The 10,496-nt window shown below is 57.9% G+C and overlaps 1 protein-coding gene across 3 annotated transcripts; it reads left to right on the forward strand.

The window, feature by feature from the left end:
• CNKSR1 (connector enhancer of kinase suppressor of Ras 1) lies at positions 1-10,275 on the forward strand. Of its 3 annotated transcripts, none has more exons than XM_023258335.2 (21): positions 1-118; positions 2,655-2,812; positions 2,919-3,100; positions 3,658-3,742; positions 4,158-4,199; positions 4,280-4,384; positions 4,946-5,005; positions 5,107-5,175; positions 5,476-5,577; positions 5,662-5,732; positions 5,812-5,885; positions 6,035-6,141; positions 6,219-6,249; positions 6,842-7,014; positions 7,868-7,941; positions 8,092-8,163; positions 8,613-8,686; positions 8,839-8,900; positions 8,983-9,082; positions 9,177-9,358; positions 9,616-10,275. In XM_023258335.2, the coding sequence occupies exons 1-21, from the start codon at positions 76-78 to the stop codon at positions 9,883-9,885; spliced, it is 2,136 nt and encodes a 711-aa protein (XP_023114103.2). In that variant the 5' UTR covers positions 1-75; the 3' UTR covers positions 9,886-10,275. The 3 variants fall into 3 exon arrangements, with proteins under 3 accessions (XP_023114103.2, XP_011282821.2, XP_044891280.1); XM_011284519.4 differs by lacking the exon at positions 1-118 and adding an exon at positions 145-301; XM_045035345.1 differs by lacking the exon at positions 1-118 and adding an exon at positions 145-301 and having other exon boundaries at positions 5,725-5,732.
• The last annotated feature ends 221 nt before the right edge of the window (positions 10,276-10,496 follow it).

The following is a 10,496-nucleotide window of genomic DNA, read 5'->3' on the forward strand; positions in this document are numbered from 1 at the left end:
CCTCCGGGTCCGGCGGCCCCGCTGCCTAAGGACGCCTGAAGGGCGGGGCAGGAGGCGGACAGGCCGGGGGGGCCAATGGCTGTCGCCGCGCCTCACCTGGCCGTCCACGTGGGCCCAGGTAAGCTGGTGGCTCCGCCCAGAGCCCCGCCCCGGCCGGCCCCCGCCTCTCCCCAGGCCAGACTCCGGGAGCGGAAATTCCTGCGCGGGCGGGACCGGGCGGGAGCGGATCCCAGCGGGCCGGTCTCGGCCATGGAGCCAGTGGCGACCTGGACCCCCGCGAAGGTGGCAGCTTGGCTGAGAGGTGGGTGGGGCCTGGGCAGAGTTGGGCTTGAGGGGCCCGGGGACGAGGAGAGGAAAGGGGAAAAGGACATTCCAGGTCTGTCGGTTAGTCAACAATTTAGAGTGTCTGCCTTTTACCCACCCGGGACTGTGCTAGGCAGGATAGGCGAGATGACCCCGGGGGTTCCGAGAACTCAGAAGGGGGTCGCTCATCGCCCCAGCATCGCAAGGGGCTGCCAAGGTGGCCGTGGGGAGGCGGTGGTTGTGTAATGAAAACAGGGGGGTGGCCCACGCCCACTCAATCTCCTTCATCTCCCCTCCGCCCCAGGGCTCAGTGGGCTGTTATTAAACCCATTTTCCAGAAGCGGAAACTGACGCACTGAGCCAGGAAGTGGCTTGCTCGGGCTTTGGAATATGGCCGGCCCTCCTGTCCTTTCCCTTCTCACCTTGAGGCTCCCAGTGAGAGAAGCAGAAGCCCCAGTCACACCGAAGGGCTTGGCACAACCCCAGCCTGGGAGCCTCAGGGGAGGAGAAGCTGGCCAGGGGCAGTGAGCCCCGATGGGTGGGAAACGGGCCAGGAGTGCAGCTGGGAGAGGGGAGGGGAGTCCCCCTCCTGATGGGAGCAGAGTGCGCTGTTGGCAGGCTGCTGGCAGGCTCGGGGCCACCAGCCCCTGAAAAGCGGGATTCGGGGCCGGAGTCAGACTCCCAGGCTGGGTTCCAGGCCCCGCCCCTCCACTCACCAGCTCTGTGACCAGAGGTCTCAGTTTCTCTATCCACATGATGAGAAGGTCAACAATGATCTCATGAAGTAGACAAAACGAGACGTTCATGGCAGGTGCCTCGTATGTGTGGCTCAATGTAGGAGCCTTTTGGGAGGAAGGCAGCACAACAGGGTCACTGTACGTGGCAAAGAGCTGCTCATGGAGTAACAGGTCCATGAACCCTTAGTCCAGTGTTCTTAATGTCACACAAGGGGATGAAGGAGAGCTGTCAGTGACACTCACATTCCCCAATGATGGAGCCTGACTTGGAATGGAAGGAATTCCTTCAAAGAGTGAGCAAGCTACTTAATCTCTATTTTTATCAATTTTCCCACCTATAAAATGGGGATAACAATAATCTTTAACTCCTATGTTCAGTGAGAACCGATTGTGTTAATATGTGTAAAGCCCTTAACATTTCGCTCAACACATAATAAGCCTTCAATAGACATTTTCCCTATTTTAGGCCCGCGTTGTGCCAGACATGGGCTGGAGTTAGAGATGAACAGTTAGTTATGGCCCAGAGCCTGAGGGGGTGACCAAGTGGGAGAGGTCGATGCTCAAGTGCAGGTGTTAGTGGAGGCACAGGGGCAGAGGGAGCAGGAGAGCCCTCCGACTTACCCTGGGAAGTCATGGAAGGCTTCCTGGAGGCAGTTGAATTAAAAAGGGGAGTGAGGGAGCTAGAACAGTCTGGGCAGAAGAAATAAGACATGCGAGGACCCTGAGGCAGAAGAGCATCTCAGGAGTTACTTACACTACAGGGACTTAGTGCCCGGATCATACAGGACCTTGCAGACCAGGCTAAAGAGTCTGGTGATAATACTGTGGTGGCTGTTACTGTCTACCATGAACCAGGGAATAGGCCAAGTGTTTGACATATCTCAGTCATGTCACTTAATATGCACAGGATTAGAAGGTAGGTGCTTTTATTATTGCCATTTCACAGGTGAGGAAACTGAGGCATAGAGCAGTTAAGTTACTTGCTCACGTACTAGCCCTCCCTGACTCCAAGGTCTTGTGCTCTTATCACCATCCCCATGGTTCTCAGACTTGAGTAAAGCACCTGGAGATTTGGTTAAAATGGAAAATGCTGGGCCTACTCGGAGTTCTGATTCAGGGGGTGGGGCTGAGAATTTGTGGGGGTTTTTTTAAGTTCATTTATTTATTTTTGAGAGAAACAGGGACACTGCAGGTGGAGGAGGGGCAGAGAGAGAGGGGAAAGGGGATCCCAAGCAGGCTCCGCGCTGCCAGCGCCGAGCCCCATGCGGGGCCTGAATTCACAAACCGCATGATCCTGACCTGAGCCAAAACCAAAAGTCGGACACTTAACCCACCGAGCCACCCAGGCGCCCCGAGAATTTGTGTATTTCTAACAAGTTCTCCGGTGAGGCTGTCACTGCAGGTGCTCTGGAGACCCTTTGAGAGCCATTATCCTCTACTCTTCTACTCAACTCAGTAGCTGAGGGCAACTCAGAGTTTCCCTCTGTGAAATGGGTCCCCAGATTGATGCTAGGAACAGATGGGAGGGAAAGGGGCTTTGTGGGGGTGAAAAAGTGGCCTGAAAGGCCCTGGCACTCCCGGCTCCCTCCATGCTGGCCCCTGTTCTCCCTCCAGGCCTCGATGACTCCCTGCAGGACTATTGCTTTGAGGACTGGGAGCTGCCTGGCAAGTACCTGCTCCAGCTCTGTCCCCAAAGCCTTGAGGCTCTGACCGTATGGCCTCTGGGCCACCAGGAGCTCATCCTGGAGGGGGTGGAACAGCTTCGGGCCTTGGTGAGTGAACGGTGGCCACACTGGCTGCAGCTTCCATCCGCCTGGGGGGGTTGCTGATGGGGGGCTGGCCACTGTCAGGAGATAACCTGCCTTTACTCTGGTGCAGAGCTCTGGGCGACAGACAGAGAATCTGCAGGGCCTGACGGAGGGATTGCTAGAGGTGACCCAGGCCTTCCAGAGCTTAGTCGGAGGCCACCTGGAAGGCTGTGCTGAGCCCCCTGCTGATGTCCTTAGCGCGGCTGTGGAACTGGTGCATGAGGCCCGTGCCCTCCTCTTCTGGCTCAACAGGTACCTCGGGCTCCTCCCAAGACCCTGGTTGGGCTGACTGGTGAAGGGACCCTTCTCATCCCTGGCCTCCTCCGGGGCGTGGGAGAGAAGAACAGAGCTTGGTTCTTGTTCAGATATTGTGGAGCAGGGCGAAGAGGTTATTTGGTCAGTGCAGGGGCACCGGGATGCCTGGGTTCCCACTCATTCATAGCACTGCATAGAGAGCTTCTCCACTCTTCAGTGCTGCTGCTTGTCCCACAGGTCCCAGTTCAAATGTCACCTCCTCTGGGAAGCCTTCCCTGTTGGGTGTTCTTAGAGCTCCAGACACCTCACAGCAGCTGAAGTTATATCATTATTGCTGTAATCACGTTCCTAGAACAGGGCTTGGGACATATCAGGCACTTGACAAATAAGTCTGGTGCTAAGCTCTTTAGATTTACCCATCATCTTCTTTGCCCCCATCAAAACCGTCAGAGTAAGCGTTATCTATCCCCAAATGAGTCGTTGGCTCTGAGCGTTTCCATGACTTGACCGGTCAGCACAGCCTCCTAACCACTGCTCCATACTTCCCCCGTCAGGTACCTCTTCTCTCGCTTAAACGACTTCTCGGCCTGTCAGAAGATTGGGGAGTTGTGCGCGGAGCTGGGCCAGGCCTTGCAGGAGGTAGAAGAACCAGGGGCCAGGCTTGGCCCAGTTTGTAGGGACCAAGTCAGGCTAGAGCTTTTTATAACCTGTGAATCAGCACAGGATCGGCTGTGGGGGTTGGGAAGAGGCAGAGGCAGGAAGAAGAGAGGCCTGGCCGCTGGGTAGGGGGCAATGGGGGCCTGGGGTCTCCTAGCTGGCAGGGGCAGCTCAGAAAGTTTGACTCTCAGGAGAGGGTGGGGTGGGGGAGGGCATGTATGGTGACTTCTGGGACCTGGCATCAGGGGACAAGACCTTGGAGTCAAAGCTCTGAGGCCCTGTAGTTCTGGGAGGAGACCAGCATGCAGGACGCAGGGAGGGACTTTGGGGAAGCCCACCCTGTCCTCTGAGAAGGCAGTGCCCCCGACTCAGAGAAAACTGTCCTCTCTGCTTCCAGGACAGTCCAGCAGCTGAGAAGGAGAGCAAAGTCCTGAGCATTGTGAGTGTGGGGTTGAGTGGGGAGTAGGGGTGGCGGTGGGATGGGGGCTCAAGCTAGACATCCTGCTCCCCCACCCCCAGTGCAGCCATGTGGTAGAGATCTGCCATGCCATCCTGAGCTGCAGCCCCCAGGAGCTTCTAGAGCAGACGGCTGTGCTGGAGCGTGTGCAGCTGGACGATCCTTTGGTGAGCGCTGACCCCTTGGCGGCCTTGTCTGGGTCCTCGGATTTGGCTATAGCATCCCACGGAACCCTGTACTGTTATGGCTGGAAGGCCTTTTCTGTACAGCTGTTAAAAAAGGCCCAGAGAACTTTCCTGGGGACACACTGTCATTCAGCACTCTCTCCAGTCCTGAGGGGCTTTAGCTGGTATGGTCTCAGGTGACACATTCCAGTCCTGGACACAGACCTGGCAGGTTAGGGGACTGGGGAAAGGACATGGACTTTTCTGCCTTAATCTTTGACTAGTTAGGAAAACAGGAGCCTCCAGCCCTGCCCTGTCCCTGCCCCATCCCTGCTTGTCCCTTCAGGAAGGCTGCTGAGAATCTCCTACTTCGTTAGTCGGGGAACCAGCTTCCCTCTGGCCCTCACTGGAGGAGGAGGCAGGGGCCCAGAGAGGAGTGGCAGGCCCTAGGTCACACAGCGAGGTGGGCAGTGCCAACCGGGGCCAGCTCTCTCCCCCATTCCCCCGACCCAAGAATCCCAGTTCCCCCAACGTTCTCAGTGACTGCAGCCTCTGCTCTGGCAGGGTCTGGAAATCCACACCACCAGTAACTGCCTGCACTTCGTGTCCCGCGTGGGCACTCAGGTGAGAATCCCACGGTCTTCTCAGCTGCCGTCTTACCCTCCGGCTGAGCCGGCTTCAGGCCCACGGAAAGCACACCCTATGAGCCCCACCCCCCATACCAGGTCCCTGCGGACTCCCGGCTGCAGATCCTGCCTGGAGACGAGATTGTCCAGGTCAACGAGCAGGTGGTGGTGAGTGAGGAAGAGAGGGACACGGCGGGAGGTGAAGGGGCTACTGAGTAGAGCCCAGGGCTGGTGGGTGGGGAGGGTCCCTTGGGGAGACCAGGGCTGTGGGAGCTGCCTCCCGTGAAGTGAGCCAGCTCCCACAGGTCAGAGTGGCCTTGGCAGAGGCAAGGTATAGGGGCTGATGGAGGCCTCCTGGAAGGAGGAGTGGCAGGAGGCCAAGGGCGAGGGCTGTTGGCTTACTCCAGAGCTTCCTGGCCAGCTCCATCATCCCAGAGTCCCTGTCCTTCCCCCTGCCCTGTCCCCCAGGTGGGCTGGCCCCATAAGAACGTGGTGAGGGAGCTGCTTCGAGAGCCAGCCGGGGTCAGCTTAGTGCTGAAGAAGGTCCCAGTACCAAAGACCCCCCCACAGGTAACTGTCCCTCAGCCCTGCCCACAGACTGCTTTCAGACCCCCATCGTCATCAGCTCCGTCACCATTTCTTGTTGTTCCCCAGACCCCTCCTCGGGCCCTGGGCTCCCCACAGCTGACGATCTCCTCGCTGGCTCTCACCCCACAGTCTCCCAGGTAATGGCTCTGCTGCGGGTGCAAGGGGAGGAGGGGGAGCCACGGGCTCCCTCCTTTCATCTCCCCTTGCCCTCCCCAGGGCCCCACCCGAAGACGTCTTTGCCTTCGACCTGACTTCAAACCCAAGTCCTGGGCCCAGCGCTGCCTGGACAGGTAGTTTCAAACTCCCACCAGGTGGCAGATGCCCCAGGCAAGGCATGTGGGATGCCTGGCTCTGATCCCCAGACTCCAACACCCTCACCCTACTGCCCAGCCTGGGGCTAGGCTCACGGGCCCTCCTCTCTCTCCTTCCTCCCTGACAGACTCTACCTCCCTTGACCCTGAATCCCTACCCGTTTTCCCTGCACCCCCAGCCACACTCCCAGCAGGGGTAGCAACGACTCGGGAACCCCAGGAGCACCCTGACAAGGTAAGGTGAGGGCTCAGCGAGGAGGGGTGTGTGGCTCCGGCCCCAGATCCTTCTCTAACCCCTTATGGTCTTTTCAGAGTCCTGTCCCTCGTCAGAAGAAGTCAAAAGGTAAAAGATGTACCTGACTGGGTGGAGGTCCCCTGATATGAGCTCTTGGAAGTGTTTACAGTGCTTGGCAGGACCACCCCTCACATTTCACACACAGCTTCTCTTGAACAGCTGTTTCTGGGGTCAGACAGACCTGTGCTCCCAGCCTGGCCCTCTCACCTGCTCCGTGACTTTGGGCCAATGGCTTGTCCTCTGATTTTTCATCTCCTCGTCTGTAAAATGGGAAGGGTCGGGGGCGCCTGGGTGGCTCAGTCGGTTGAGTGGCCGACTTCGGCTCAGGTCATGATCTCGTGGTTTGTGAGTTCGAGCCCCGCATCGGGCTCACTGCTGTCAGCGCACAGCCCGCCTCAGATCCTCTGTCCCTTCCCTCTCTGCCCCTCCCCCACTTGCACTCTCTCAAAAATAAATAAATACATAAATAAATAAAACGGGAAGAGCCAGCCCTACCTCAGGGAGACGCCTGTACCATTTCAGGCGTAGAGTCTGGGTTCAGAAATATCACCGGGGAACGCTGGTGGGGGAGCGGGGAGCACGTTTGGGGGTCCAGGATGTCTTGCCGGTCCCTGATCACCCAGGCCGTGCTGTGCTGCAGGTGTGGCAACGCGGCTGAGTCGCCGGCGGGTGTCATGCCGGGAGCTGGGCCAGCCAGACTGTGACGGCTGGCTCCTGCTGCGCAAGGCGGCTGGCGGCTTCATGGGTCCGCGCTGGCGCCGCTGCTGGTTCGTGCTCAAGAGACACACGCTCTACTGGTACCGCCAGCCCCAGGTGAGCGCCACCCCCCACCCCAACACAGGTCAGCAAGTGAGTCAGAGCCGTGGTTCTTGTCCTTATTCCACCATCCACTCCATCTGTGGTCACAGGCAGGCCGCAGACCCCCCTGCCCCCCGAGCCCTTGTGTGGAAAAGCAGTCTGGGAAAGGTATCGCGGGCAGTGCAGAAAGAGTCACGTTTATTCTGCCCACCTCTCCTTCCTCTTCTGTTACTCTGTCTGTCCTAGTGATGGGCCATTTGTTCAGCTGTTTATTCATTCAACAAACATTCAGGTGCCTACCGTGTACCCAGCTCTTAGCCGGCTACTAGGGACGCAGGGAAGACTTGGGCAGTTCCTGCTCCTCTAGGCTGGTGGGGGGAGGATGTACACACACTCAAGGACAGTTCAGGGGACACAGGCCGTGATGAAGGAAAAGCCCAGGGATGGGGAGCAGCCCAGCAGAGGTAGACAGTCCAGCCTGAAGAGTGGAGAAGGCCCCCTGAGAAATCAACGCCTGGGGGTTAGTTGGATGGAAAGGAGAAAAAACCACGAACGGAGAGCAGCGTTTGCAAAGCTCAGGGGTATGAAGCAGCTTTGTGTGTGTCTAACGACAGAACAAATGTATAAGCAGTCTTGTCTCTCTGGCTGTTTGCCTGGGTATCTTTGGTTCCCCTTTGCTGTCTCAAAGGTGCCCCTTGGTCATAACCCTGCCCCCACCCCAGATTCCTGCCCTGAGCTCTAGGCAAGGGGAGATTTGTGGTTGGAGAGCCCAGAACACACCCTCTCCCCGCCCCCGCTCCAAGAACCTGACTGGGCCTCGAGGGTGTTGGGCCTTCAAGCTGACCCTCACGCTATGATTCCCCCCCAGGATGAGAAGGCTGAGGGCCTCATCAATGTTTCCAACTACAGTCTGGAAAGTGGACAGGATCAGAAGAAAAAGTAGTTAAGTCCTGGACTGTGATAAGCCGGGGGGGGGGGGGGGTCGGGCAAGAAAGGGAGAGCGGGGAAGCGGGGGCAGCAGGTAGCTGGGATTCCCAGTCCGGTTCTGGATGGGCACAGCCAGGCTGACCCAGGCCCTATGCTCCCTGGCAGTGTGTTCCAGCTCACCCATGACGTGTACAAACCCTTCATTTTTGCTGCTGATACCCTGGAGGATCTGAGCATGTGAGTGCCACCCCCCTGACCTCCCAGCTTCCACATGAGTGCTTGGGTGCTTGGAAACCTGGATTCAAATCCCAGCTCTCAGATAGGAGCTAGTCAAGGCATTCACTTCTCTGAGCCTCAGTTTCATCATCTATAAAATGGGTTAATAAAAGTTCCTGCGTGGCTGGACTGGGTGACTGCGTGGCTCAGTTGGCTAAGTGTCTGCCTTTTGATCTCAGCTCAGGTCTTGATCTCAGGATCGTGAGTTCAAGCCCCGTGTTGGGCTCCACACTGGGCATGGAGCCTGCTTAAAATAAAATAAAATAAAATAAAATAAAATAAAATAAAATAAAACAAAGGGTTCCTACCTCTCAGAAGTGCTCTGGAGATTAAATCAGAAGACGATATAGGTGAAAAGCCCAGACATATAGTAAATGGCAGCTCCCTGAGACCCGTTTGCCCCTCCACAGGTGGGTGCGCCATCTCATCACCTGCATTTCCAAGTACCAGTCTCCAGGCCGGGCCTCCCTGCCCCGCGAGGAAGGTGGGTGTCTCACCAGGTCTCAGCTGAGCCTCTGTCTTTCCTGGAATGGGGGCTGGGAACTCTAATGCTCTAGCCCACTCCCTGGCCTCCCGAAACCCTGCGATGCTGAGTGGGCTCCCCAACTGCTCCTGTCCCCCCCACCCCCACCCCAGACTGCTACAGTGAGACAGAAGCAGAAGATCCTGACGATGAGGCTGGGTCCCGCTCGGGCTCGGTGAGTAGGAGACTGGTAGGGGGCAAATGGCAGACCATGGGGGTCGGAATGCCACCCTTCTCTCCTTCTACCCTGCCCACAGCCCAGCCAAGCCCGAGCTTGGAGTCCACTCCATGGAGACACATTACCTGCAGCCACCCCCATGCAGGGTGGCCCACGGACTTCCTTTGGCCCACCAACAGGTGCTGTGCTGGGGCTGGGAGCTGGGATGGATGGTGGGGTGGGGGTGGGGGGGGCTGGGATGGGCACATCCTCATCTGCTCCCCCCTCCCACAGACAACAGTGAAGGGGCGCTGGAAGGAATGGTGTGGGGGCTGAGGCAGGGTGGCGTGTCCCTCCTGGGCCAGCCCCAGCCTCTCACTCATGAACAATGGCGGAGCTCTTTTATGCGGCGCAACCGAGACCCCCAGCTCAATGAACGAGTGCACCGTGTGCGCGCGCTACAGAGCACACTCAAGGTCAGCTGGAGGGCACTGGGCGTGGTGAAGGACTGGGTTCTGGGCTTTCGGCTCTGGTTCCTGGCCTTGAGCTCTGGGCTCAGCTGTGGGCTGGACCAAGTTCTAGGTTCCCAGAGCCAGACTCTCAATTTAAGGATCAGTGCTAGACTGGGCCAGGTGCTGGGTTCTAAGCACCGGACTCCAGAGTTAGCTCCGGGCTGGGGCTCTGCCCTTCTCCCTGGGTGATCATGACCCCTTAGCCCCCACCCTCTTCACAGGCAAAGCTGCAGGAGCTGCAGGCCTTGGAGGAAGTGCTAGGCGACCCTGAGCTGACTGGAGAGAAGTTCCGGCGGTGGAAGGAACGGAACCAGGAGCTCTACTCAGAGAGCCTGGGAGCCTGGGGCTTGGTGCAGGCTGAAGGCCACTCCCAAGTCCTGATCTCTGACTCCCGAGAACAGTCGTCCCACCCCCTGCCCTCTGAACCCGAGGAGCAGTCCCATCTCTGCCCCCTGACCCCAGAGAGCAACCGCGGACCTCCTGACCTCTGACCCTGGCTAGTACCCTGGCTCCTGACCTGTGGCCTTGAGGACCACCTCAGCCTGCAGCCTCTGACATGCCCAGGACAGAGCATCCCCGGGTTCTATTCAAAGTTGAAGGTAGCGCTAGTCCATGTATCACCCCAAGGTGCCCCCCTTTGCCTCAGCGTCCACCATTTCTGTTCCTCTGTCCCTCAGAGTGGGCTAAGGTGAAGTGAGCTCTGTGCCATCCTCTCTTGCCAATTAAGGAGTGAGAAGCGGGGCTAAGGAATTCTCTCTCCCCCTCTGACCTACAGCGGCGTAAGACTGTGCACTTCTCCCTCCCCCAAGCCAGCCTGTGTAGGTGTTCGTTTCACACAAGAGACACTTTCAACAGAATAAAATCAATGTATCTAAAATGAATCCACATGTGCCTTTGACTTCCATATTAGAACCAGGAATCTGTCCCCAGAGGGGACAGGGCTGGAAAGATGTCAGAAGGGCACGAATGCTCTTGGTAACTAGTCTGCTATGCGTTCACACTGGCCTGGGAGTTCCACACTGGCCCGGAGCTCCATGCCTGCCAGGGTGATGGGCTGCTGATCTGTGCTAGTGAGGGCTTCCACTCATGCCCATCTCTCCCC

Source organism: Felis catus, chromosome C1, assembly GCF_018350175.1.
Source record: "Felis catus isolate Fca126 chromosome C1, F.catus_Fca126_mat1.0, whole genome shotgun sequence".
Lineage (NCBI taxonomy): Eukaryota > Metazoa > Chordata > Mammalia > Carnivora > Felidae > Felis > Felis catus.